Below are 26538 nucleotides of genomic sequence, written 5' to 3' on the forward strand. Positions count from 1 at the left end.
GAGTGGCTTCAGGACAAGTCTCTGAATGTCCTTGAGTGGCCCAGCCAGAGCTCAGACTTGAATGCGATGGAACATCTCTGGAGAGACCTGAAAATAGCTGTGCAGCGACACTCCCCATCCAACCTGACAGAGCTTAGGAGTATCTACAGAGAAGAATGGGAGAAACTCCCCAAATACAGGTGTGGCAAGCTTGAAGCATCATACCCAAGAAGACTCGACGCTGTGATCGCTGCCAAAGGTGCTTCAACAAAGTACTGAGTAAAGGGTCTGAATACTTATGTGATATTTCAGTTTTTATTTCTTAAATATTTGCAAACATTTCTAAAACCTGTTTTTGCTTCGCCATTATGGGTTATAGTGTGTAGATTGATGAGGGGAAAAAAACGATTGAATCCATTTTAGAATAAGGCTGTAACGTAACAAAATGTGTAAAAAGTCAAGGGGTCTTGTATAATTTCCGAATGCACTGTGATTGGCTGTTCCCACATATCATCATCTTCCTATCAAGTGAATAAAGACCACAAGACGCATCTCAAGACTTCCCAAAAAATCACATATATTTATTTCTCAAAGTGGCATTTCAACCGTCTAAACTTTACACAATATTTTGTTTTCATTTACAAAAACCACATTTATTTTAAATAAATCTGCAGATCACTTGAGACTAAATATGTGCTGGATATCAAAATGAATATCTGGATTTGAGTTCCTATATGACTATCCTTCACCTACTTTTAACTCCTCAAAGTGGCTATTTAAAAAAATACTTTAGAACATAAAACTATGAGTATACGGAAATTAACACGACTAGGATTGCAAAATTCCAGTAACTTTCCTAAAATTCCCAAGTTTTCCGTAAATCCGGGTTGGAAGATTCCGAGAATCAGGTTGGAATAAGAAACGCAGGAATCCTCCAAACAGGACTTCTGGAAAACCAGGGAATTTTGGGAAAGCTAGAATTTTACAACCCTAAATACGACACATTCACTTTAAAAGAGTACCTGTCCCATTCTACGACTTACTGTACCCTAATGGCATTCGACTGGTTTCTAGTGGAATGGTGATCGACAAAGAACTTCATCAAACAGTAGTACTATTCCTATCAGGGACATCGAGTCCTTCAGAGCTAATGGCTATTTATTAGAAATTCAATAAACTTTTTGGACTTTCTTTAAGAGTAAAAAAAAAGATGCTGAACCCTAGTAGAAATATATAGGTTCTGCTTGCTCGACTAGAATACATGTTTTGAGGATGTCAGAGAATTGTGTGTCTGTGTCACTTGGTCCTGCGACAGACAACTGGTGAGTCTGTCTGTCTGTCTCTGTTGTTTAAATAGCTTCATGTCAATGAGATGAAGTGCAGATAAGCAGACCCTCTCTCTATCTCTCTTTCTCTCTCGCCCAATTCTTTCTGTCTCTCCTTTTACTCTCTTTCCTGCTCTCTTTTTCTCTTTAGCAGATTGACTGAGCCCTTCAGAAAACACTGACTAGACATTCAATCTCATTCATTGTTACTGGCCCTTACATACTGTACTTGTTGTGCATTTATTTTGTCTAGATCAGGCCACATCAGATGTGTCCCATTACGAAGGTCTGTGTGTGTTTATGTATGCTAGACTGTGAACACATCTACAACACTCTCTATCAGACACAGAAACATAAGTTGAGAGGTCAATGCAAGAGACTTGGAGTAGGGGATTGCAATTGAGGCGATAACAAGCAATGGGGTAATTCTGATTGGAGAAATAAAGCTGCTGAGAGTGCGAGAGGCTGTCCATCAGTCCTGTTGCTTGTGACCTGTCAGTCCATCCATACATCTCTCCATTCGTCATCTGTCAGCACGTCCGTCTGTCTGTCTGTCCGTGGTCCCATGGGGGGGGGGTGAGTTGAGTTGGAGTTGGGGTGGGTCTAGGTGTCTAGGGGGGTCCTGGGGTCCTATGGACTCCCACTGTAAGAGTAGTCTGCCTTGTTGTGCATCACCAGCTTGTTGTCCACAAAGTAGAAGCTGTCGGACTGCGTTTTGTATGGGTGCAGGATCATCTCACGCACTGAGGAAGAAGGGAGAGGAAGGACACATCAGTGTGTGTGTTAGCGTGAGTGTGTTTGAGTGAATGTGTGTGTGTGTGTGTGTTTGAGTGAACGTGTGTGTGTGTGTGTGCGTGCATGTGTATGTATGTGTGTGTGTGTGTGTGTGTCGGACTGTCCGGTATGGGTACAGGAAGTGCATGCATGCTATGTCTGTGTCTCTGTTTCTATGTGTGTCTATACTCACTGATGTCCTCAGACAGAGGGGGGAACTCGTAGATGTGTTCACAGGTGTTCTTGCTGCTGGGCATACAGAAACCAAACTCAAAATCAAAGCTCTTGAGGAGCTGCTCTCTGAAGTAGTGCCTCTCAATCATTCTGAAGTTGTTGATGGGCATGTCTCCCACTGTGAACTCCACACTGTGTCAGAGAGGACAGGGAGACAGAGAGATTCGATAAACTCTTGGAAACACACTTACACACATCATTAGTTTGTTATAGTTTGCTGCAGAACAGAAGTATAATTCCATGTTTCCTCATCTGCCCCCATTCTGTAGCCCTTTCCTGCAGTCCAGTGAAACACTGGCCTCATGGGTGGAATGTTATTCATATTTTTCAGAATTTCCTAATTAATAAAGATGATTTTAAACAACTTTCGAACATCTGGTGTTTCTATGTCAAACGATTCTGTTATATTTCAGTCTTCTGTGATCTATATAAAGTGTAGTATTGGGATGCAAACTCCAAACATTTCAACTCTATATCTGAAATAGTACAGGTGTCTTCTTTTCTTTAAGCCCATAACCATGTGTGTGAGGTGTATACTTTGGTTTCAAAGTAGATTTGTTTAAGACTACCAAGAAAGAGTGATTTAGCCCACTGCAGTAATTAATAACAACTGGCCCAAATGTCCTTTTCCTCATCTCTCTCTCCCTCTCTCTTTCTCTCTGCCCCCTACTGTACGGCCTTCCTGGCTCTTTGGTATCTGTCACTCACAAACACGCACGCAAGCACGTAGGCATGTACATACTCTCACCTCCTCTCACTCTCCGAGAATAGCCCTCCCCATCTGTCTCTTCTTCATAGAGCAGCAGGGCACTGAGTGTCCACCGCACCACCATTCTTACACACCCACACACCCTGGCGGCCATCTTAGCTGTGACTTACGTGGCTCCGACCTGGCGCAGCTGCAGGAAGGCGGGGGTGAACTGGTAACGGACGAAGCGACCTCCGTTGGGGTCCAAGTCCTTCTTTTCGCCCGCTGCCACAGTGTCACAAAAGAGACAGTATTAACAAGCCTGCTGTTTTGAAGCACGGTCTCTCTGCTGTGTACCTCTCTGAATAGACACTGTTTCAGAGCCTTAGATGATCAACTCACACAGCGAAATAACACCTTCTCAATGGCGACCTAGATAATAGGAGTAATTCATTCATGAATCATGCATATTACTGCCTGGGCCTAGTTAACCCAGAGGTACAGTTGAAGTCGGAAGTTTACATACACCTTAGCCAAATACATTTAAACTCAGTTTTTCACAATTCCTGACATTTAATCCTAGTAAAGATTCCCTGTCTTAGGTCAGTTAGGATCACCACTTTGTTTTAAGAATGTGAAATGCCAGAATAAATAGTAGAGAGAATTGTTTATTTCAGATTTTATTTCTTTCATCACATTCCCAGTGGGTCAGAAGTTTACATACACTCAATAAGTATTTGGTAGCATTGCCTTTAAATTGTTTAACTTGGGTCAAACATTTCGTGTAGCCTTCCACAAGATTCCCACAATAAGTTGGGTGAATTTTGGCCCATTCCTCCTGACAGAGCTGGTGTAACTGAGTCTGGTTTGTAGGCCTCCTTGCTCGCACACGCCTTTTCAGTTCTGCACACAAATTTTCCATAGGCTTGAGGTTAGGGCTTTGTGATGGCCACTCCAATAACTTGACTTTGTTGTCCTTAAGCCATTTTGCCACAACTTTGGAAGTATGCTTGGGGCCATTGTCCATTTGGATGACCCATTTGCGACCAAGCTTTAACTTCCTGACTGATGTCTTAAGATGTTGCTTCAATATATCCACATAATTTTCCATCCTCATGGTGCCATCTATTTTGTGAAGTGCACCAGTCCTTCCTGCAGCAAAGCATCCCCACAACATGATGCTGCCACCCCGTGCTTCACGGTTGGGATGGGGTTCTTCGGCTTGCAAGCCTCCCCCTTTTTCCTCCAAACATAATGATGGTCATTATGGCCAAACAGTTCTATTTTTGTTTCATCACACCAGAGGACATTTCTCCAAAAAGTACGATCTTTGTCCCCATGTGCAGCTGCAAACCGTAGTCTGGCTTTTTATGGCGGTTTTGGAGCAGTGGCTTCTTCCTTGCTGAGCGGCCTTTCAGGTTATATCGATATAGGACTCGTTTTACTGTGTATATAGATACTTTTGTCCCTGTTTCCTCCAGCATCTTCACAAGGTCCTTTGCTGTTGTTCTGGGATTGATTTGCACTTTCGCACCAAAGTACGTTCATCTCTAGGAGACAGACTTGTGGAGGTCTACAATTTTTTTCTGAGGTCTTGGCTGATTTCTTTAGATTTTCCCATGATGTCAAGTAAAGAGGCACTGAGTGTGAAGGTAGGCCTTGAAATACATCCACAGGTACACCTCCAATTGACTCAAATGATGTCAATTAGCCTATCAGAAGCTTATAAAGCCATGACATCATTTTCTGGAATTTTCCAAGCTGTTTAAAGGCACAGTCAACTTAGTGTATGTAAACTTCTGATCCACTGGAATTGTGATACAGTGAATTAATTATAAGTGAAATAATCTATCTGTAAACAATTGTTGGAAAAGGGACTTGTGTCATGCACAAAGTAGATGTCCTAACCGACTTGCCAAAACTATAGTTTGTTAACAAGAAATTTGTGGAGTGGTTGAAAAACAAGTTTTAATGACTCCAACCTAAGTGTATGTAAACCTCCGACTTCAACTGTATAAGCTGCTCACACATACTGTAGGTCTTAAAACCTATTCGTCATCAGAGGCTATGACCTGTAGTTTAGTGCCACAAGTCATATATCCTAGGGTCTAATAATAGAGAATATGCTAACATGTATCTATGAATATGTTAGGGGACACAAATACTAACGGTTATACGCTACCGTTCAAAAGTTTGGGGTCACTAAGAAATGTTCTTGTTATTGAAAGAAAAGCATTTTTTTGTCCATTAAAATAACATTAAATCAGAAATACAGTGTAGACATTGTTAATGCTGTAAATGACTATTGTAGTGTTTTGTAGTGTTTTGAACGGTGGTGTATATAGCACAGACAGGCCTATTACTGACCTGGTGCTGGAGGTTTGGTGATCTCAAACAGCCCCGCCCCTGTCTCCATGTCTTGATTAAATACATTACAATGGGGGACATGTATCTAATATCTGTACTGTATAATATGATAGTTTCGACATAGCACATACCTGGTGCAGGGGGCTTGGTGATCTCAAACAGAACTGTTCCTGTCTCCATGTCTCGGATCTTGAACCGCGTGAAGTCGATCATGTGAACGTTCTCCTCTGGGGAACATAGGTAGTCTGAAACAGAAAGGAGACAGAACCCCTTTTAATCTGAATACAGGAGGGCTACATACTCTACAGAACACCTTTTAATCTGAATACAGGAGGGCTACATACTCTACAGAACACCTTTTAATCTGAATACAGGAGGGCTACATACTCTACAGAACACCTTTTAATCTGAATACAGGAGGGCTACATACTCTACAGAACACCTTTTAATCTGAATACAGGAGGGCTACATACTCTACAGAACACCTTTTAATCTGAATACAGGAGGGCTACAGGAGGGCGACATACTCTATAGAACACCTTTTAATCTGAATACAGGAGGGCTACATACTCTACAGAACACCTTTTAATCTGAATACAGGAGGGGTACATACTCTACAGAACACCTTTTAATCTGAATACAGGAGGGCGACATACTCTATAGAACACCTTTTAATCTGAATACAGGAGGGCTACAGGAGGGCGACATACTCTATAGAACACCTTTTAATCTGAATACAGGAGGGCTACATACTCTATAGAACACCTTTTAATCTGAATACAGGAGGGGTACATACTCTACAGAACACCTTTTAATCTGAATACAGGAGGGCTACAGGAGGGGTACATACTCTATAGAACACCTTTTAATCAAAAGAATGAACAGTAGCTCCACAAAGACTATGTGATACTTTTACGATACATTAGTTCAAGTTCATGAACATTCTAGAATTGTCAACCTCTTGCATACAAACCAGAATTGTTTTATTTATTTATTTTATTTCACCTTTATTTAACCAGGTAGGCTAGTTGAGAACAAGTTCTCATTCGCAACTGCGACCTGGCCAAGATAAAGCGTAGCAATTCGACACATACAACAACACAGAGTTACCCATGGAATAAACAAAACATACAGTCAATAATACAGTAGAACAAAAGAAAACAAAAAGTCTATATACAGTGAGTGCAAATGAGGTAAGTTAAGGCAATAAATAGGCCATGGTGGCGAAGTAATTACAATATAGAAATTAAACACTGGAATGGTAGATGTGCAGAAGATGAATGTGCAAGTAGAGATACTGGGGTGCAAAGGAGCAAGATGAATAAATAAATACAGTATGAGGATGAGGTAGGTAGATAGATGGGCTGTTTACAGATGGGCTATGTACAGGTGCAGTGATCTGTGAGCTGCTCTGACAGCTGGTGCTTAAAGCTAGTGAGGGAGATATGAGTCTCCAGCTTCAGAGATTTTTGCAGTTCGTTCCAGTCATTGGCAGCAGAGTACTGGAAGGAAAGGCGGCCAAAGGACGAATTGGCTTTGGGGTAATATATTAGTATAAAAGTTCACTTTAATCAAATAAAGGAATGTAAAAGCATGAAACTTGGTACACCTGGACTACAAGTAATGATATCTATGTTATAAGACAATTATGCAGTTGTTACAGCCTGTTTTCTTCCAAAACATGCCCCTTCACTAAGCACTCTGACCCTGCCCCATCCAGCCACTTGGCCAGCCTGTCAGATCCTCACCTAACACAGAGACAGAAATAGCTATTTTTACTCCTCTAATCCTTGAGTCTGCCAAGATGTGACACTGACAATAACCACAGAACTTCTCTGTGATAACATGCAGGCCCACAGTGTTTTGTGTCACACTAACAGAACTGACAGTTTGGAATATGAGACACTTCTATAAGTTCCTCTCACAGAACTGACAGCTTGGAATATGTGGAAGGGAAAATATTAGGACAGAAATAGAACACTAACAAAGACGTATGGTTCCAATACAGCTCAGTTGGTTGGAGCATGTTGTCGACAACACCAGGACAACACCAGGACAACACCAGGACAACACCAGGGCAACAACAGGGCAACACCAGGGCAACACCAGGGGGCCAGCCAACATAACCTAAGGTTTGGGTCGAGGGTACTTTACGCTGATCCCACACTCTTTGAAAAAAAAGGTTCCAAAAGGGTTCTTCGGCTGTCTCTATAGATTAACCCTTTTTTGTTCCAGGTAGAATCCTGTTTGGTTCCATGTTGAGCCCTCTCTGTGGAAAGGATAATACATGAAACCTAAAAGACTTCTAGCTGGAACCAAAAAGGGTTCTTCAAAGGGTTATCCCATGGGTTAAGGCGTAGAACCCTTTTAGGTTCTAGATAGCACCCTTTTTACAGATCTGTGCCTAAGGGACAGCATCTACAGCCCTGTGGCATAGACTCACCTCCCCACAGGCTGTGGATTAGGACTAAGAGGCTTACATTGTTTCACCGTCACATGGACAGATTGGAAGACGTTAAGGGGATTTAGGGAAACTATAGTTTTGCTGTACTATAACCTCCATTCCCCCGACACCACCCCGACACATTACCCACTACACCCCTTTCATACACCCCTCCCTACCTGCGTCCCATTAATGGAAACTACAGGTGGGCACCTGCCTCTAAGCCTTTGATATAACTTCATGTCAAAACTGTACTGAGGTATAATAGTAAGAGCACATTCTAGTAAGAGTTCAGCGAGCCTTCAAACACACACAAAACATACACTGTGTGCACTCTCTCTCTTTCTCTCTCTCTCTCCGTCTCTCTTCCTCTCTCTCTTCAGTTCTTTACTTACCTAAGGGTTAGGAAGCAGATGGACCAAACTGGCAAGCCAATGGCCAGGAGATATTTTTAGCCTTCCTGTTACCTAGCTGTGCTACATGGAGAGGGGAGGTGGGTGTATGCGTGAGTATGAAAGGTCTTGTGTGTGTGTTTGTGTATAGGCATGCACGCGTGTGTGTCTGTGTGTATGTGTGCGCTCACATACATGTGTGTCTATGTGAGTGGAGGAGAGGGGAGTGTTGGACTCAAAGGGCCTTCACACAAATCTGCTGAGGTCTTTAGACGACGCCCTCGTTCCCTGCTCCGGCCCCGGTGTTGTTAGGTTCATTAATATAATTGGTAGCAGGCTTTGGACTCTGCTGTGTGTGTGTGTGTGTGTGTGTGTGTGTGTGTGTGTGTGTGTGTGTGTGTGCAGATGGCAGTAATTCCCTTGTGAGTTGTGACTGGGTCTCCTGGCTACTTTCCAGCTCACCTACTACCCACCTGTCATTATAATCCACACCACAGTACTACTACACCCACAGATAGATAGTAACAACTGTATATACTGTACGTGTGTGTGTGCGTGCCTGTGTATTATGTACTGGTGGGATAATGGACCTTTTTAATATGTAAGATCAGGGGTCTATGTCTAAGTCCAGAAAGGTTATCTCAGTGGAGTTGATGGGAAAGCACTCAGTACTGGGATAGCCACACAACATCACATGTCTGCTGGAATAACAGACCAGTCAACAGATTTACTGTACATGTAGCTCTCCAACTTAAACCAGCAACCACAAATTCTGTGATTTTTACTTCTGAGGCCAACCTACTGTAAGGTTGAGGGTTACAGTGGTTCACAAAATAACTGATGTTGATGTATGACACTTATCTGTACTACTAAGAATATTATGCCAGAGTCAAGTTTGAAGTTTTATTTGTCACATACACACGTACAGTGACATGCTTAACTTGTAAGCCCTATCCAACAGTGCAGTATTCAATATCAAAATAGTATAACTAATATAAAAATTAAAATATAAAAACTTGAGAAATAAGAGAGGAAGAAAAAGACAAAAACAGAAGGATGTCAGCTATATTCAAGGTCGGTGCTAATACCCAATGGACAATGTGTAGTGATACTGGAGTATTGAGGTAGATACTGTAGCTGTAGGTGAATAACACAGTGATTTAGGGGTAAATGTGGTAAATAAACAGTAGGAATACGGAGGGCTGCACACTACAGTATATGTTAAATAATTGACCATTGAGTTCAAACACTAACTTACAGCTCTTAGGCTAACCTTTTGCTCCTTGGGGAGCACAGGCCATTCAGGTTCAAATCGGTGTGAAATAATACATTTCAAATGAAATGTTGCTGTCCCCTCAATAATAAACAAAGAATTATAGAACAGATCTACAGTGTTAGAATGTAAATATTCATAACAAAACACTGTAGACTATTACAGCTCTATAACATGATTGTAGGTCAGTTATATGTGTAGTGACTGAATGACCTTCATTTGCACTCTGACTCTGGTGCCATAAGGTAGGTGTTATCTAACACCTAACACGTTAGATCAGAGGCCCAAGCTGTGTCCAGGCATCGGCTAACAAGTGGTAGAGCAGAATAGCCATTAAATCCTCATCAACACACAACCATGCTGCATCACAGTGTAAGAAAAGTCAAGTGTACATTCAATCTCTGGTTGAAAAAATAACGCTGTGCCGTACGCAAAATTGTAACAAATTACGTTAATATGACCATTCAATTTCTATAATCGACGTCCCTTTTTCCAATCTGTCACTCAACCCCAAAGGCTCCACCCACATTTCTACAGCCACAGTGTGTTGGAACTGAAGGCGCTGTTACCCTGGCAACACTGGCACTATGTTCTTGGCACATGGCATCCTTGCCTTCTTTACTGTGACTGTGATGTCTGATAAGAGTGATGTTCTCAGAACATGAGACGGCTACAGATCAGCTAGCTAAACAGGAGTTCCACGAGCAAATTGTATCAGCCCCACTACCCATACTGCAGTACAAAGGCTGCATCTCAATAGTCGTCCCCATGACCCACAGTACAAAGAAGGCCGCATCTCAATAGTCTAAAGTGGCTTCCTCCCCTTTACTGATCTGAACACAGACAAATCAATTATGGAGGATGCCAACTGAACCAGGAAATTGCTTTCACCTGTTCATTTCATTCATGTCAGTGTAGATTGTCGGAAGGAGACGAGGAGAGACTATTGAGACACACCCAAAGTGACCAATACTCCATTGCTCATCACAAAAGATGACACAGATAATACCTTTCACGTCCTGACCAGTATAGAGGTTATTTGTGATTGTAGTTTGGTCAGGACGTGGCAGAGGGTATTTGTTTTATGTGGTTCGGGGTGGTGGTTTGTTTAGAAGAGTGTTTGATTTATAATTTCCGGGTTTTGGGTTATGTTCTATGTTTTTGTATTTCTATGTTCTTTCTAGTTTAGTATTTTCTATGTTAGGTAATTGGGTGTTGGACTCTCAATTGAAGGCAGGTGTTTGTAGTTGCCTTTGATTGAGAGTCCTATATATAGGGATGTGTTTTGTTTGTTAATTGTGGGTAGTTGTTTTTGCATTGCGTTGGTGTAGCCTGCAAAACGGTTTCGTTGTTCACATTTAATAAAATATAATGATGAGCACGCAACCCGCTGCGCCTTGGTCCTCTCTTCACGAAGACAGCCGTTACAATACCACTACATTATCTGTACCTACTGTAGGTCCAATAGTCATTGAGACATCTGAAGTAACAGGCTCTGAAATGCTGAAGGCTCAGAGTAAGATAGCATCAGAGACTGGACCCTGTTCCATCAGAGACTGGACCCTGTTCCATCAGAGACTGTCATGATGACTCACTGTAATGCTTGTATGAGCATGAGCTATTCAATCATTTCAACTAACATGGCATGGGCCACGTTAAAATGCCATCCCTGATTATTCATGTAGCCTAAATATTGTATTCCCTTCGCTTCACATCCCGATACACAATATACACCGCACATCATATAAGTGATCATGTCAGCTTCCTCATTGGGAATTCTACTTTCTGATTGATTTCTGTTGTAGCTTTAGCTTTGCCCACTCATCCAGTCCAGTGAGCAGGTAGGTAGGGAGAGAATACACTACATGGCTGCCTAGCGTTAAATTGAATCTTTGGCCCTGTGAAACACTGCACTGTAAAACGCGTGTGTGATTATAAATCTGAAGCTGACTGGACAGATTACCGACAGATGCCCTGCAGAGGAGGGATAGCAACACGCCAAGTTACTTACACACACACACACACACACACACACACACACACACACACACACACACACACACACACACACACACACACACACACACACACACCAAGTCAGCCAGAATTACAGATGGAGAGAGAATGTCATCACATTCCACACTATGCTAATTAACCTGCGCTAATTTCCCTCATCGTGATCCAGACGTGTGAACATTTGCATAGAAATAAATGTACTCTACTTGTAAACAAATGTCATACCCAACGAGTCACCAACAAGCCCTGCAATCACAGCTCCTAAATGTCTCTCCATTCTCTCTCACTGAGTAAGGCCTGCATGTACATAATAGATGGACATAAGTACAGTAATAGCCGCTGTTAAAATCCTAACAGACCTCATCCACTGTACTTTAAGGGTCATTTAAGTGATCATTGTGTATATTTCCTCACAAGGAACGACAACACAAGATTGTGATTTACGTCTAAAACATTGAGAGAGGGACAGAATGACGGAGTCACGACAAATATGTCATGAATCATCATATTCAACATGAAGAGGTTCCACTTCTTATTCATCTGAATGGTTATCCTTGAAGAGGAGAGAAGGAGAGGAGAGGAAGAGATGAAAGGAGAGAAGGATGAGAGGAGAGGAAGAAAGGAATGGAGAGGATTCGATGAGAGGTGGGAGGAGAGAAGAGGAAGACTATACATTGTAATTGAATGTTAAAATAGTTATGTTCATTAACTGCATCACAGCAACATCCTGGTCCATGATGACCTTTACCAGTATTCCCTGGAGTAACTAGGCTAATAAAGATGAATAAAGCTATGGCTTCATTTACAGAGAAAACCATCAAAAGGACATTTCTGCAATCCCACCAGGAGTTGACCTGCATATTACAATACATAACTGTCTGAGTAGAGACAGCCTATTGATATCATTGAGCAAGGTGGCCTAGGTGATCTACGCATCTATGGAGGGTATATGTATATGCATGTGTGTGTGTGTGTAAAGTATGTATGTGTGTCTCTGTGTGTGTGTATGTGTGTGTGTGTGTGTATTCCTTTGTAATTAATACATTTGTCTCTGTCTAAATTCAGTCTGATTGGTCCAAGCACACTTCCAGTATGCAGCAGGACAGAGCACAAATGAACCTATCAGTCTGCAGCCAAAATCAAATCAAATTTTCATTTTATTGGTCACATACACATATTTAGCTAGATGTTATTGTGGGTGTAGCGAAATGCTTGTAGATGCCTACATTGTCAGGTGTATTGATTTTCCAGTACCAGCATGGTTCAGTGAGTCAGAACATTGAGCAGTGGCTTACTGCATACTCTTCAAAGCAGAGGGATTCTCTCTGTAATGAACTTCACCAAAACACTTCCTTCAAACTGCTGGCGGTGCAGATATCAGACAGGAGCTGCTTGGCAGAGACTTGAGGGATGCCACTGCACTGTGCAGTTAAAAGGCCAGTTGACTTTGTAGTCTAGTCTACACAGAGTACCACTGTTGTCTTGCTGACTTCAGCGTGTGTGTGAGTGTGCGTTTGTGTGTGTGTGTGTACTGCATCACAAGAAAATTGCCATACAGGTGGCCATTCATCAACCTGTAATGACTAAAAATGGATATTAAAATGACAGGTGGGTGACATTATACAGTTCATGAGAACCAACTCTAATATTGATAGAATTCATAACTGATAAAAGTTTTTGTTCCCTGTTTGTGAGGAAGCATGTCATCCTAACGGAAGCAGTCTGGCACCTGATAATACTGTGAGCTCTAGGTCTTATTGTATGTGATTATGGAGGCACTGTAGATACTGTGTGTGGGATAGAAATGGTCTTCACAGAGTGTGAGTCGAGCTCTATGGATCGTTCAGTGTGAATTAGGATCCGGCGGATACAGTATATCACTGTGTCCTCTGTTTCTCATCTAGATACAGTATATCACTGTGTCCTCTGTCTCTCATCTAGATACAGTATATCACTGTGTCCTCTGTCTCTCATCTAGATACAGTATATCACTGTGTCCTCTGTTTCTCATCTAGATACAGTATATCACTGTGTCCTCTGTCTCTCATCTAGATACAGTATATCACTGTGTCCTCTGTCTCTCATCTAGATACAGTATATTATTTTATTCTCTCTGTCTCTAGCCTAGATAGAGTATATCACTGTGTCCTCTGTCTCTCATCTAGATACAGTATATCACTGTGTCCTCTGTCTCTCATCTAGATACAGTATATCACTGTGTCCTCTGTCTCTCATCTAGATACAGTATATCACTGTGTCCTCTGTCTCTCATCTAGATACAGTATATCACTGTGTCCTCTGTCTCTCATCTAGATACAGTATATCACTGTGTCCTCTGTCTCTCATCTAGATACAGTATATCACTGTGTCCTCTGTCTCTCATCTAGATACAGTATATCAGTGTGTGCTATATGGGATGCTTTGTATTAGCTGAGCTCTGCAGCACAGACAGGCCCTGTGGTTTGTCTGTGCGTGTGTACATATTGATGGATGGTTCTTTGTGTGTATAGTTTGGTTGTTCTGTGTGTGAATCAAGGATCCTGGGTGTAATTAGATATAGGGTGTCACTGTCCTCTCAGTCTGCGTTCTACGGGCTGCCGCTGCTCCATATGGTCATGGAGATCTGGTTGGTCTGGAATCCTATGTGTGGTTCTGTCTGTGTATGTGTGAACATAAGGGACCCTGCTCTATGAGTGTCTATGAGCTCTATGAGTGTTATTGCTCTATGAGTGTCTATGAGCTCTATGAGTGTTTATGCTCTATGAGTGTCTATGAGCTCTATGAGTGTCTATGAGCTCTATGAGTGTTATTGCTCTATGAGTGTCTATGAGCTCTATGAGTGTTATTGCTCTATGAGTGTCTATGAGCTCTATGAGTGTTTATGCTCTATGAGTGTCTATGAGCTCTATGAGTGTTATTGCTCTATGAGTGTCTATGAGCTCTATGAGTGTTTATGAATAATATGTGGCTATGCGTGTGTGTATCTCTTCCTGTGCGACTGTGTGTGTGTGTGTTTGTCTGTGTGCTTGCCCATGTGTGTCAGCAGCTCGGTGGCAGCCAGATGCCGGAAGGCTCTGAAGTGGCAGCGTCTCCCAGGTTCCCTCTGTCTCTCTCTCAATGCCTCTCTCTCTCTTTCCCTCTTTTTCTCTCCCTCTCTCTCCCTTCCTTTAACAGCATCACCTAGCAACGCTCCTTCTGATGCCGTGCCAGGACATTCTGCTTTCTGCTCCACCTCTACCCCCTTTCCTCCCCTCCACCCACCTCTCCTCCTCCTCAACCCCCTTTCCTCCTCTCCACCCACCTCTCCTCCTCCTCAACACCCTTTCCTCCTCTCCACCCACCTCTCTCCTCCTCAACCCCCTTTCCTCCCCTCCACCCACCTCTCCTCCTCCTCAACACCCTTTCCTCCTCTCCACCCCTCTCTCCTCCTCAACCCCCTTTCCTCCCCTCCACCCACCTCTCCTCAACCCCCTTTCCTCCCCTCCACCCACCTCTCCTCCTCCTCAACCCCCTTTCCTCCTCTCCACCCACCTCTCCTCCTCCTCAACACCCTTTCCTCCTCTCCACCCACCTCTCTCCTCCTCAACCCCCTTTCCTCCCCTCCACCCACCTCTCCTCCTCCTCAACACCCTTTCCTCCTCTCCACCCCTCTCTCCTCCTCAACCCCCTTTCCTCCCCTCCACCCACCTCTCCTCAACCCCCTTTCCTCCCCTCCACCCACCTCTCCTCCTCCTCAACCCCCTTTCCTCCTCTCCACCCACCTCTCTCCTCCTCAACCCCCTTTCCTCCCCTCCACCCACCTCTCCTCCTCCTCAACCCCCCTTTCCTCCCCTCCACCCACCTCTCCTCCTCCTCAACCCCCTTTCCTCCTCACCACCCACCTCTCCTCCTCTACCTTTCCTCCCCTCCACCCACCTCTCCTCCTCCTCTACCTTTCCTCCCCTCTACCTCTACCTTTCCTCCCCTCCACCCACCTTTCCTCCTCCTCTACCTTTCCTCCCCTCCACCTCTACCTTTCCTCCCCTCCACCCACCTCCTCCTCTACCTTTCCTCCCCTCCACCTCTACCTTTCCTCCCCTCCACCTCTACCTTTCCTCCCCTCCACCCACCTCTCCTCCTCCTCTACCTTTCCTCCCCTCCACCTTTCCTCCCCTCCACCTCTACCTTTCCTCCCCTCCACCCACCTCCTCCTCCTCTACCTTTCCTCCCCTCCACCCACGTCCTCCTCCTCTACCTTTCCTCCCCTCCTCCTCTACCTTTCCTCCCCTCCACCTCTACCATTCCTCCCCCCCACCCACCTCTCCTCCTCCTCTACCTTTCCTCCCCTCCACCCACCTCCTCCTCCTCTACCTTTCCTCCCCTCCACCCACCTCCTCCTCCTCTACCTTTCCTCCCCTCCACCCACCTCCTCCTCCTCTACCTTTCCTCCCCTCCACCCACGTCCTCCTCCTCTACCTCCCCTCCCCTCCACCTGTCCACTTTGCATTAGCAAGACAAAGCAGAGCTGAACGGATCATGTTAGGGTTAATTAAAATGGTAATGAAACACTATCAGCTGGTGTTAGATCTGTTTGTGCTGTATAGATGTAACTTATATTGTTGTTGTCATGAAAAATCAGGGTAATGAAATGCTACTTTACAGTGATCTGATAAAGTGGTGTCAGACCACTGGGCCTCCTGCTGTGTGTGTGTGCATGTGTGTGTGTGTCCGTGTGTCTTTCTCTGTCTGGAACTTAACAGGAGGTAGGGCCAGTAACAGAAAGGTTGCCGGTTTGAATCTCCGAGACGACTAGGTGGAAAATCTGTCTGTACCCTTGAGCAAAGGCACTTAACCCTAAGTAAGTTGCTCTGGATAACAGCGTTGACTCAAATAAAAAATACAAAAAATAAATGAGATGAGAAAGTAATTTGGCTGTTACTGCCTGAGGCTCTGCCTGTAACACATTAGTGTGATGCAGAACACTTTCAGATATGTCTTGGAACAGACCTGTCAACATACAACATGGTACTTTGACATGAACTCCACGTAATAGGAATGTGGGTTTTATGCAGGTTCTATGCTTTATGTACAGTCCTTATATTCATACACAGTAGACGACAAGGCTACAGGATATGATAGAGCCTCAGGTTATTCCAAAACTGGACACAATACAGCATGGGCTGACACTGATCTGCATTTCTTGCATCGAATGCTTCAAAGCTCACAGAAGTATTGCAGAGGAGTAAAATTAGACTCAGTCTTGAGTCATGCTGTTCTTATAGAAAGGACCTGTATGACACAAGATGGCCGTTCATGGCATTCATCAACAGCAAGCGACTGCCATATGTAGTTCTTAAAGAAAGGGACCTGTTTTGACACAAGATGTCTGTTCATGGCATTCATCATCAGCAAGCGACTGTCTGTCATTTATAGCTCCTAATCCCCCAGATTAGCCAGGAGGAGTTAGAAGACTTTTCAGCCACAAGCTTCATTCACATCTCCCACTTTCTTTCTTTTGACTTGACTCGAGCTGTCAATCAACATGGATAAATACACAAGGAGACCTATTTACAGTACATGCCCAAAACCTAACATTTGACAGTCTCCCACAGGAACAAATCTACATTTGAAATAGTTTTTTTTTTCAGGATGATAGTGATAGGCTTTTTATTATGCTTCTTCACACAGCATGTCTCAGATATGCTGCCTGTAGGCTACTGGTTGGCTGCCTGGCTGACTGTGAGGTGATTGGCTGGCTGGCTGGCTGGCTGACTGTGAGGTGATTGGCTGACTGGCTATGAGGTTCATTGAAAGGTTGTGTTTTTTTTAAAGAGCTGAATGCAGATGAGATCTCCTCCCTCCTCTTATCTTCCTCCTCAGCCTCCGCTTGGTCTGTTGTTCGGTCGGTGTGCTAAAGCAGCTTGATTTTGAAGGGAATGCGTGAGAGGGCCTGTGTCTGTTTGTATAACGGTCTGGGGGAGATGTATCAGGAGGGTTTACGCCTCCATCACACCTCACATCACACATTGAGCAAAATGGTACGCAGCATCATCTGGATATGTGTGCAACAAAAGTTCAATACTCACTTTCTGCTACCATTTCTGTCAAGCCGTCTACGCATAGTGTTTGATACATACGTTCGATAAATCCAATGTATGCACCACACAGAATGCACTGCAACTGCCTCTGCATCGCAATGCTGCAAGGCAAACGCAGAATTCCATTGGAATTGAATGTACTTCTGGTGTACCAAAATGCAATGAAGCTGTCGGTGTGATCGAGGCGTTAAGGTCTGAATTTGAGCTGCAATTGGCTGTGAGAGAAGTGTTGCTGTGTGGTTGCTCTGCAGAACATACTAGCTCTGTTCACAAGCCCTGTGATTGAACACTATGTTCTGTTGTGCTAGGCGCTACATCACGCTAACCACACACATCAGGGCAACTAAGAGATTGCCTCACTTATCAAATAGGTTACATTCCAAATGGCACCCTATTCCCTATGTAGTGCACTACTTTTGACCAAAACTATTGCACTTGATACAGAATAGGGTGTAATTTGGGATGCACAAATAACCTCACTTCCTGTTCAAGCTTTACTCTGCTGACTTACAGTAATAGAGATGGAACCCTCCCGGTCTGACCCCAACACACACATAAACACACCTCACTATCTCACTCACACACACACACACACACACACACACACACACACACACACACACACACACACACACACACACACACACACACACACACACACACACACACACACACACACACACCGCATATCCTCATTTCCTGCCATTGACATATTAAATATCATTGCCAGTTGTGCAATACAACAACACAGCAATTAATGCTCCACTTACATTTACAGGTCTGTCACATTTACTAGACTAATACCACCATCTTATCTAATGTTAGTGTGAGTTAGGTCTACATGTTAACATAGTGTACTGCTCCTTTATCATGATGCAGGCCTCTTGCTTTGTAATGCAGGTGGCTGTGGTAACTGTCTGGAGAAGCCCTCTCACTCACATTTACTGCACATACAGCCAGGTAGAAAGCTACTGTCCGCAGCACACTGGCTTGGGGATTTGATGATCAGCAGGGGGTGCTGCTGTCCTGAAAGGGTTAACTGCATTAACCCTGTAGAGATGCATCTGCAACAGACAGCTAGTTAACTGTTTCCCACTTCAACAAAATGGAGGAAGTGGACCAACTGTGTGTCTACAGTAGCCTATAACAACAATATGTGACGGTAAGTCATTGACTATAAAACTAGGCCTATTTTAAACACACACAACATGGACCTACTAAGTGATAGAAAATGTCTATCATTTAGTTTTGATTTAAACAAACCTTCCTATGATGTTTTGTTTACTGGTCACAATCCTTTTATTCATCTGCTTTAGAACTTTGAGAAGCAAATCTATTTTTATCAGAGGCAGAACAGTAGAAGCCACAATATAGGCTGCTACAGGTTACTACACTGCTTCAGCCAACCAGGAACAAGTAAAGACACATACTAGGAGGTGGAGGATCAAAGGAAAAGCTCTGACCCTTAACCTTAAAATAAGCATATTCTAGGGCAAAAAAGTATAATGTTATAGCCAAGTTTGACTTTGCAGCTTGGCCATGTTGGCCTAGTTGGAGCCATGTTTTAGGGCCATAGGCACAATAAACAAAGCAATGGGAGTTCCAGCTACACTGCAGTAGCACATCACTCTGACAGCTTTCCTCTGATATCTACCACTACAATACTTCACTGGGCCCCCAGGGTCACACTGCTACCAGTTGAGAGAGAAAAGGCCGGCGGCCATTTTAAACTCTGCTCTATGTTGATAGGATTCTGTGCCAAACGTCACAAAGAATGGAGGCAAGTGAAATGAATACGGCTTGGTAAGAAGTACTGTTCTGTTATTGTACCGTAGGGCTGTTTTAGCTTGAACGCGAATCGGCTCAGACCACCACGCCATCCCATTCAGAGGGTGAACAACACACACACACACACACACACACACACACACACACACACACACACACACACACACACACACACACACACACACACACACACACACTTTAACACACTCACACTCGTGGCAGTATGACTAAGCTCATATATTCCTCCAGGGTCTCTTTCCACTACGTGGTATACTGAGTTCACCGGTCTGTCTGGAAACAGACTCCCCTACCCCAGCACCTTAGGCACAGATACATTCAAATATCATGTGAACCTTTTTTGAGACCTGCATCATTCAATAGTAACACATATCCTAAGACTGGTGTAACAATGGTCTGTCCGACAATAAAAGCGTAATAATATTTTAGTATCTTTCATTATGCAAATTATACGATAGCATAATGTGGAAGGTTTTGCTTAAGTAATACATAATGTTGAGGGCCACATGGAAATGTCATGGTGGGCCGGGTACAGCCATAGGGTGGAGGGTTTGTGTGTCCCTGACCGAAGAAGTCATTTCCTCCTCCACCAACAGTGTGTTGAGTGAGTGGCTCCTTCTTATTCCTCTCTACTGGTGCAGACTCTGTGGTCAGCTGGCACGCACACACACACACACACACACACACACACACACACACACACACACACACACACACACACACACACACACACACACACACACACACACACACACACACAGGCCATACTGACTGACACAATCCTCATCAGAAGAAAATGAGTCAATGGCTTGCTGCTTTCAACAAGCAATGATGCATTCTCAATACCCCAATGTGCCACTCAATAGATCATACATGTTGTATTACTTAGGCCTATCTGTGGATGAGTTTCACAGCAAATGCAAACATTGACAGTCAATGAATCGTTATTGGACTTGCGTTAATTGTTAACCTTCAAATCAACAGGCTTTCACAACTGTTTGTTATACTAAAGATTACACTTGTTTAATCAGATTTAGAGTTGAGTTGCTTTGACCTAAGTGAGGAACAATATGCCCACCGCAAGACTATCTATCCACATGCAAAAATTAGAGGAGAAGACAGAAGAGCACAGGAGAGGACAGGACGGGAGAGGACAGGACGGGAGAGGACAGGACGGGAGAGGACAGGACGGGAGAGGACAGGACAGGGCAGGAGAAGAGAATAGAAGAGAGGAGAGGACTGTCCTGCCCATCGACATCAGATGAATGACCCCCATAGAACAGTAGCTTACCTTGTGACAGCAGATTTCAATTAGGCCAGCCACACACATCAATTTGCTTTTAAAGCTCCAGCCATTGTGGTGACAGTCAAGTCCAGAGACTGTAAATACAGTCATAGGAATATACAGTTAGAGGGAAAGGTTGTTGTTTATCAGACAGACAGTGATGCAGTGTTTCCCTGGCTTTAATTCAGTCTCTCTATGATGACAGAGACATCGAGAGACTGTATAGGAGCTGGACGTGAAGTGGGCTGGACTCACTGAATAAGAGATTCTTTACTGGAGAGCTAATATACTTATAGTAATATACTTACAGTAATGTCTTTCATTCACTCATTTGAAGAAAAGACAATTACACTGCAGACAAATAAACACACACAATGAGTGAGGAGGACTGGACAACAGTTGGAGGTGACAAGGTGTAAAAAATAACAAGCAATAGCTAATATACATTATAAACCGGGTGGTTTAGTTTTAGTTTTACTGCTCTAATTATGTTGGTAACTAGTTTATAATAGCAATTAGGCTCCTCGGATGTTTGTGATATATGGCCAATATACCACGGCTAAGGACTGTTCTTAGGCACGTCGCAACACACCTCCTCGGGCCTTATTACTTAAGTATAGTACTGTTACTTTTTGATGTGGCTCGACAACTACAGTAAGAAGTCAATAAGTGTGAGAAAAAAAAGCTAAAGTTGTACTTTTAGGATCTCATTATGTTACCTAAGGGCAACTGATTGAAGTGGCCTATATATCTGATGTGGTAAGACTGAGACCTGCCAGTATACAGGTTGGTTCCCCACTTCACCGCACACATACAGAGCAGCCCAGTATTCTGCCAAAAGCCTGTTGATGTATTGTTGGCTTTGGCTACCTAGGATGGTTTTCCAAGAGTAGTGGCCTATATTCAAGCAATTGCTTGTGTGGTGAGACACTTCCTGAGAGCCAAAAGCCTGTTGGGTTAGTGTTGGCTGACTAGAGTGGAATGAGCTATCCCTGAGAAAGGATTCTCCCTGGTGAACAATCTGAAGCAATTATGATTAATATTATCACAACAAAGCGGGCCATCTGACTACATCTGAGTAATAGGATGACATCCAATGTTGTGTGAACTAGTCACATTAAATGTCAAATGGCCCGCGGGACAGATTGTATTGTGATGCATTTGCATCGTATCTCATAACAGAATGAAATATACTGTACAGGAAGAGTTTCCAAAACACTATATCCACCAATTTTTCACATTTGTGTTTTTTCATCAGAAATGATTTCTTATGTGTGTGTGTGTGTATAAAATATTACTGTTCTCAGATTTTTGATGAATAGATTTTAGATGTATATGAAAATGTGTTCTCTATATATCAGTTGTTTAGCTGGAATGGCGTGTTCGTATCCTGTATTGGACTGTGATATGTGGTTGTCTCACCTAGCTATCTTAAGATCAATGCACTTACTGTCACTCTGATAAGATTGTCTGCTAAATGACTCAAATGTCAAATGCAAATGTTTTACACACAAATCTCATATTACTGTATTGAATTATATATATAAAAAATAATAATAATATTGATGTCACAAATGTATCATTTGTACATGTATTTATGACAGATGTAGTTATTTATTAGATTTGACTGTGTCAAACCTAACAGTACTACATCTTTCTCTCAGACTGAGGTGGGTATATAGAATTTTTCAAAAAAACATGATTATTTGGCTCCCTGAAATGAAACCATCGAGTGATAGATTTTAAATAAATACATGTCTGCCATCGAACAACCCCATGCCATGATTAGATAGTGAAAGAACACACCAATCTCTTTCATATTTTCTATAAAGAATAAAAGCTAATTTACCAACATTTATGAAAATGCATATATAGCGTTTTGGAATGAAACTCTTCAAATCTTACATACTATTAAATACATGGCATTCTGCAAGCTGAATAAATTCCTGCAGTGACTACTATATTTGATATCCCTTCTCCCTGGGCCCCCTATGATCCCCTTTCCTTCCCTTATAGCATAAGCCCCATGCAGCATACATACAGTAGTACACTGATAAGAAACCATTTCTCATTTAACAAAACACTCTCTCTCTACTGGTTAGATGACATTTATTTTCCTCATCATGCCTGTCTCAGAGAAACAGTGTGTCTCCCTCCCTTATCAGCGCTGAGCCACTGTGTCTCCCTGCCGCCACAAAATGGACGCAGTTTCCTCCCAAAGCACTGCCATGAAAGTCATTTACACAGCAAGCCTTGCAATTTTCTGCTTCAGTCTTTCACTGGTTATTTCTCCTCCACTGAGCAGAAAATGGACAAAATTGATCTCTGTACAGTCTTGGCATGCATGTAGCATATGTATTGACTGAATAATGAAGATTCTCTGGTTCATTAATACAGTATGTACTGTGCTGATTCAAAGGGAGTAAGGCAACCATAGGGCCAAATTCAATACGACTGCATCTCCTAAAGGAGGGGGACAACAACGATATTCTATACAATGACCATGAATCAAATAATTATTAGGCCATAGCTGATGGCTATCATAAAGCATTTGTCAGAGAAATGCCATTTATGCCATTTGATCTATGGTTTCCTGAATGTATCCTAAACTGCAACTATGTGGACTATAGACCAAAACAGTGAACACAGAAAATGTAACACATATAGTATCAGCTAAACTTGGCTTCTAATCAGAAATGATATGCCCTGTAAACAAATTTCCGGATGTGTTCTTCATTGAGTGTTTTGTTGCATGCTGCTTGACTCTGAAGCATTAATTAACTAGAGTCAATCAGGTCATAGAAGCGCCACATTCCCTTCCTTTCTGACATAATCCAGATTACATGTCAGTGGAGAGCAGAGATTATCACTATGCAGCCATCATCAGTGATTTCTGTATTATCTCGCCACTGCAGCCCGATGCTGCTCTTCTGCTGTTCCTCTGGGGGTTACAGAACCAAACAGCTAACACTATCGGACAGCAACATGGATAAAAGTGATGATGTCGGCAGGCTAGTGCGCCTTTTGGGATGAGTACTGCTCTGCATGATGAGAAATGCCCTTTGCTTAAAGCAGAGACTCTCTGCATAGCAACCAAATTGTTCAGACACAAGTCTGTATGTACAGTATATTGAAATGACTCATCGTACATGGAGGCTTAGGTTAAAGGCCTTATTACCATCTAGCTAACCCACAACCACAGAGCATTGGTTTGTGATATAAAATGGAACTAGCGTGTCAAGTACAAAATGGATGCATCCCAAGTCTCTAAAGTGGCCTAGAAGTCCCTTATCCTACAGTGCCTACAGAATAGTACCGTAGTATGCCTGGCCTTCGTTCTATTGTACTGTATATCAGCTACTGATGTGAAAGGTGAATTGATGCAAGCAATACAACAGCCACCAGTCTGTATACTTTGTGAGGCTGGTGCAATTCATTTTAACCTGAGAAGCAGTCTCTTTCAGACCAGGACAAAGCCACTTGATAGAACCAGGATGCACTCAGGTAGTTGACATAAAGATGACCCCGTAAAATTACTTTTACAACTCACCAGTCACCAGTAACCTAGTGTGAATGCAGAAGTTTCACCAGTCACCAGTAACCTAGTGTGAATGCAGAAGTTTCACCAGTCACCAGTAACCTAGTGTGAATGCAGAAGGATCACCAGTCACCAGTAACCTAGTGTGAATGCAGAAGGATCACCAGTCACCAGTAACCTAGTGTGAATGCAGAAGGATCACCAGTCACCAGTAACCTAGTGTGAATGCAGAAGGATCACCAGTCACCAGTAACCTAGTGTGAATGCAGAAGGATCACCAGTCACCAGTAACCTAGTGTGAATGCAGAAGGATCACCAGTCACCAGTAACCTAGTGTGAATGCAGAAGGATCACCAGTCACCAGTAACCTAGTGTGAATGCAGAAGGATCACCAGTCACCAGTAACCTAGTGTGAATGCAGAAGTTTCACCAGTCACCAGTAACCTAGTGTGAATGCAGAAGGATCACCAGTCACCAGTAACCTAGTGTGAATGCAGAAGGATCACCAGTCACCAGTAACCTAGTGTGAATGCAGAAGGATCACCAGTCACCAGTAACCTAGTGTGAATGCAGAAGGATCACCAGTCACCAGTAACCTAGTGTGAATGCAGAAGGATCACCAGTCACCAGTAACCTAGTGTGAATGCAGAAGGATCACCAGTCACCAGTAACCTAGTGTGAATGCAGAAGTTTCACCAGTCACCAGTAACCTAGTGTGAATGCAGAAGGATCACCAGTCACCAGTAACCTAGTGTGAATGCAGAAGGATCACCAGTCACCAGTAACCTAGTGTGAATGCAGAAGGATCACCAGTCACCAGTAACCTAGTGTGAATGCAGAAGTTTCACCAGTCACCAGTAACCTAGTGTGAATGCAGAAGTTTCACCAGTCACCAGTAACCTAGTGTGAATGCAGAAGGATCACCAGTCACCAGTAACCTAGTGTGAATGCAGAAGTTTCACCAGTCACCAGTAACCTAGTGTGAATGCAGAAGGAACAGAGAGTGGATGTGTTTTATACAACAACAACAAAAAGCCTATCTGTGTCCCAAGTGACTGTAGCTGTGTTGTTGTGTCATGTAACAATCTAATACAGATCTTTAAATAGGCTCTGACTGTCTCAATCTCAGTTGGCAGGCACAGAGCACTGACCACCTGTTACCTAAGAGGAAACAGGTTCTTCAGGTTGGGGAAAGGATTTAAGAAAAGTCTGATTTTCTTTTTTTCATCAACATGGACAACAGCGGGCATTAGAAAGAACAATCACATTAATCCCTGCCTGTAATATTTACACACACTCTCTCTTGCTTGTTCCAACATTTTCTGTCTTTATCCCTCTTTCTAGCTCCTTCTCTCTCTCTCTCTCTCTCTCTCTCTCACACACACACAAACACACCCACACACAGGGTTGTGTGCATACCTATGTTCCGGTCTACTAAACCTGTCTGAGCTAGAGGCTGATAGCCTACTCCCCTGTTTTACATCATTATCTATTATGCCCAGATTGCCCACACAGAAACATTCAGGTATACATTTCGCTAGCCTATATAACCTGTATTTCCACCCACAAATATACTACTTTAGCCTAATGTTCCTCTATGTCGCTATCCAATGCACTGGCAGTATACCCTTGAAAAATGAAAACCTGGCACGAGGGCAACTAATATGCTACTACGCGGATGGATGAATAGATGGATGGCTGGCTGCACGTTAACAATGTAACGTTGTTGCTGTGGACCGGATGCTTCATGCCAGGCATCGGAGCAACAGCAGGTGCGCTGTGGCCAGAACGGTTCAGGTAGCCATGAAGCTACCCTTCAGACCAATTAGTAGCCTACTTACTTTCAGTGATCTTCTGTAACCCAAGTACATCCTCAGGCGATATTACGGGGTTTCTTAGCAACTCGTCTTCCGATGTAACCGGGACCCCAGCGTCTGTCGAGTTGCAGCCTTTCTTCACTTTCATGGCCACGAGCGGTTTAGGGTGCGACTGGCGGGAACTAGGGCTTCTGCTGCTGCTGCTGTCGAGATCTCCGCTGCCACGGTTCGTATTATTAGTAGCCGCTTTCTTCGCACTGGCGTTTGGTGCGTCCTGGCTATTACACACAGCCTCTGTGCTGGTACAAGAATAGCTCATTCTCCGTGCCTCCTCCCCCTCCCGGTCTGGTGAAGATACAAATCAGTCTCTCTCCCTCCCTCACCCAAGGCTCAACGGCTCTCTCACTCGGTATGCAATTTAAATCCTTAAGTTCTTTAAAGCCGTCTGTCCGTGACTGCTTGTGTGCGGCGGCTGAATAGCCCTTGCTCTTGGAGCGCGCGTGTGGTGGTGGGGGTTTACAGAC

General features: G+C 43.4%; 1 protein-coding gene across 1 annotated transcript; it reads right to left on the reverse strand.

The window, feature by feature from the left end:
• Positions 1-534: 534 nt before the first annotated feature.
• Positions 535-26538, reverse strand: LOC106581034 (protein unc-119 homolog A). The gene is made up of 5 exons (XM_014162705.2): positions 26039-26538; positions 5499-5612; positions 3192-3285; positions 2272-2444; positions 535-2047 (listed from the first exon to the last, which is right to left on the reverse strand). The coding sequence occupies exons 1-5, from the start codon at positions 26331-26333 to the stop codon at positions 1935-1937; spliced, it is 789 nt and encodes a 262-aa protein (XP_014018180.1). The 5' UTR covers positions 26334-26538; the 3' UTR covers positions 535-1934.

The sequence above is a fragment of the Salmo salar genome, chromosome ssa20 (assembly GCF_905237065.1).
Source record: "Salmo salar chromosome ssa20, Ssal_v3.1, whole genome shotgun sequence".
NCBI lineage: Eukaryota > Metazoa > Chordata > Actinopteri > Salmoniformes > Salmonidae > Salmo > Salmo salar.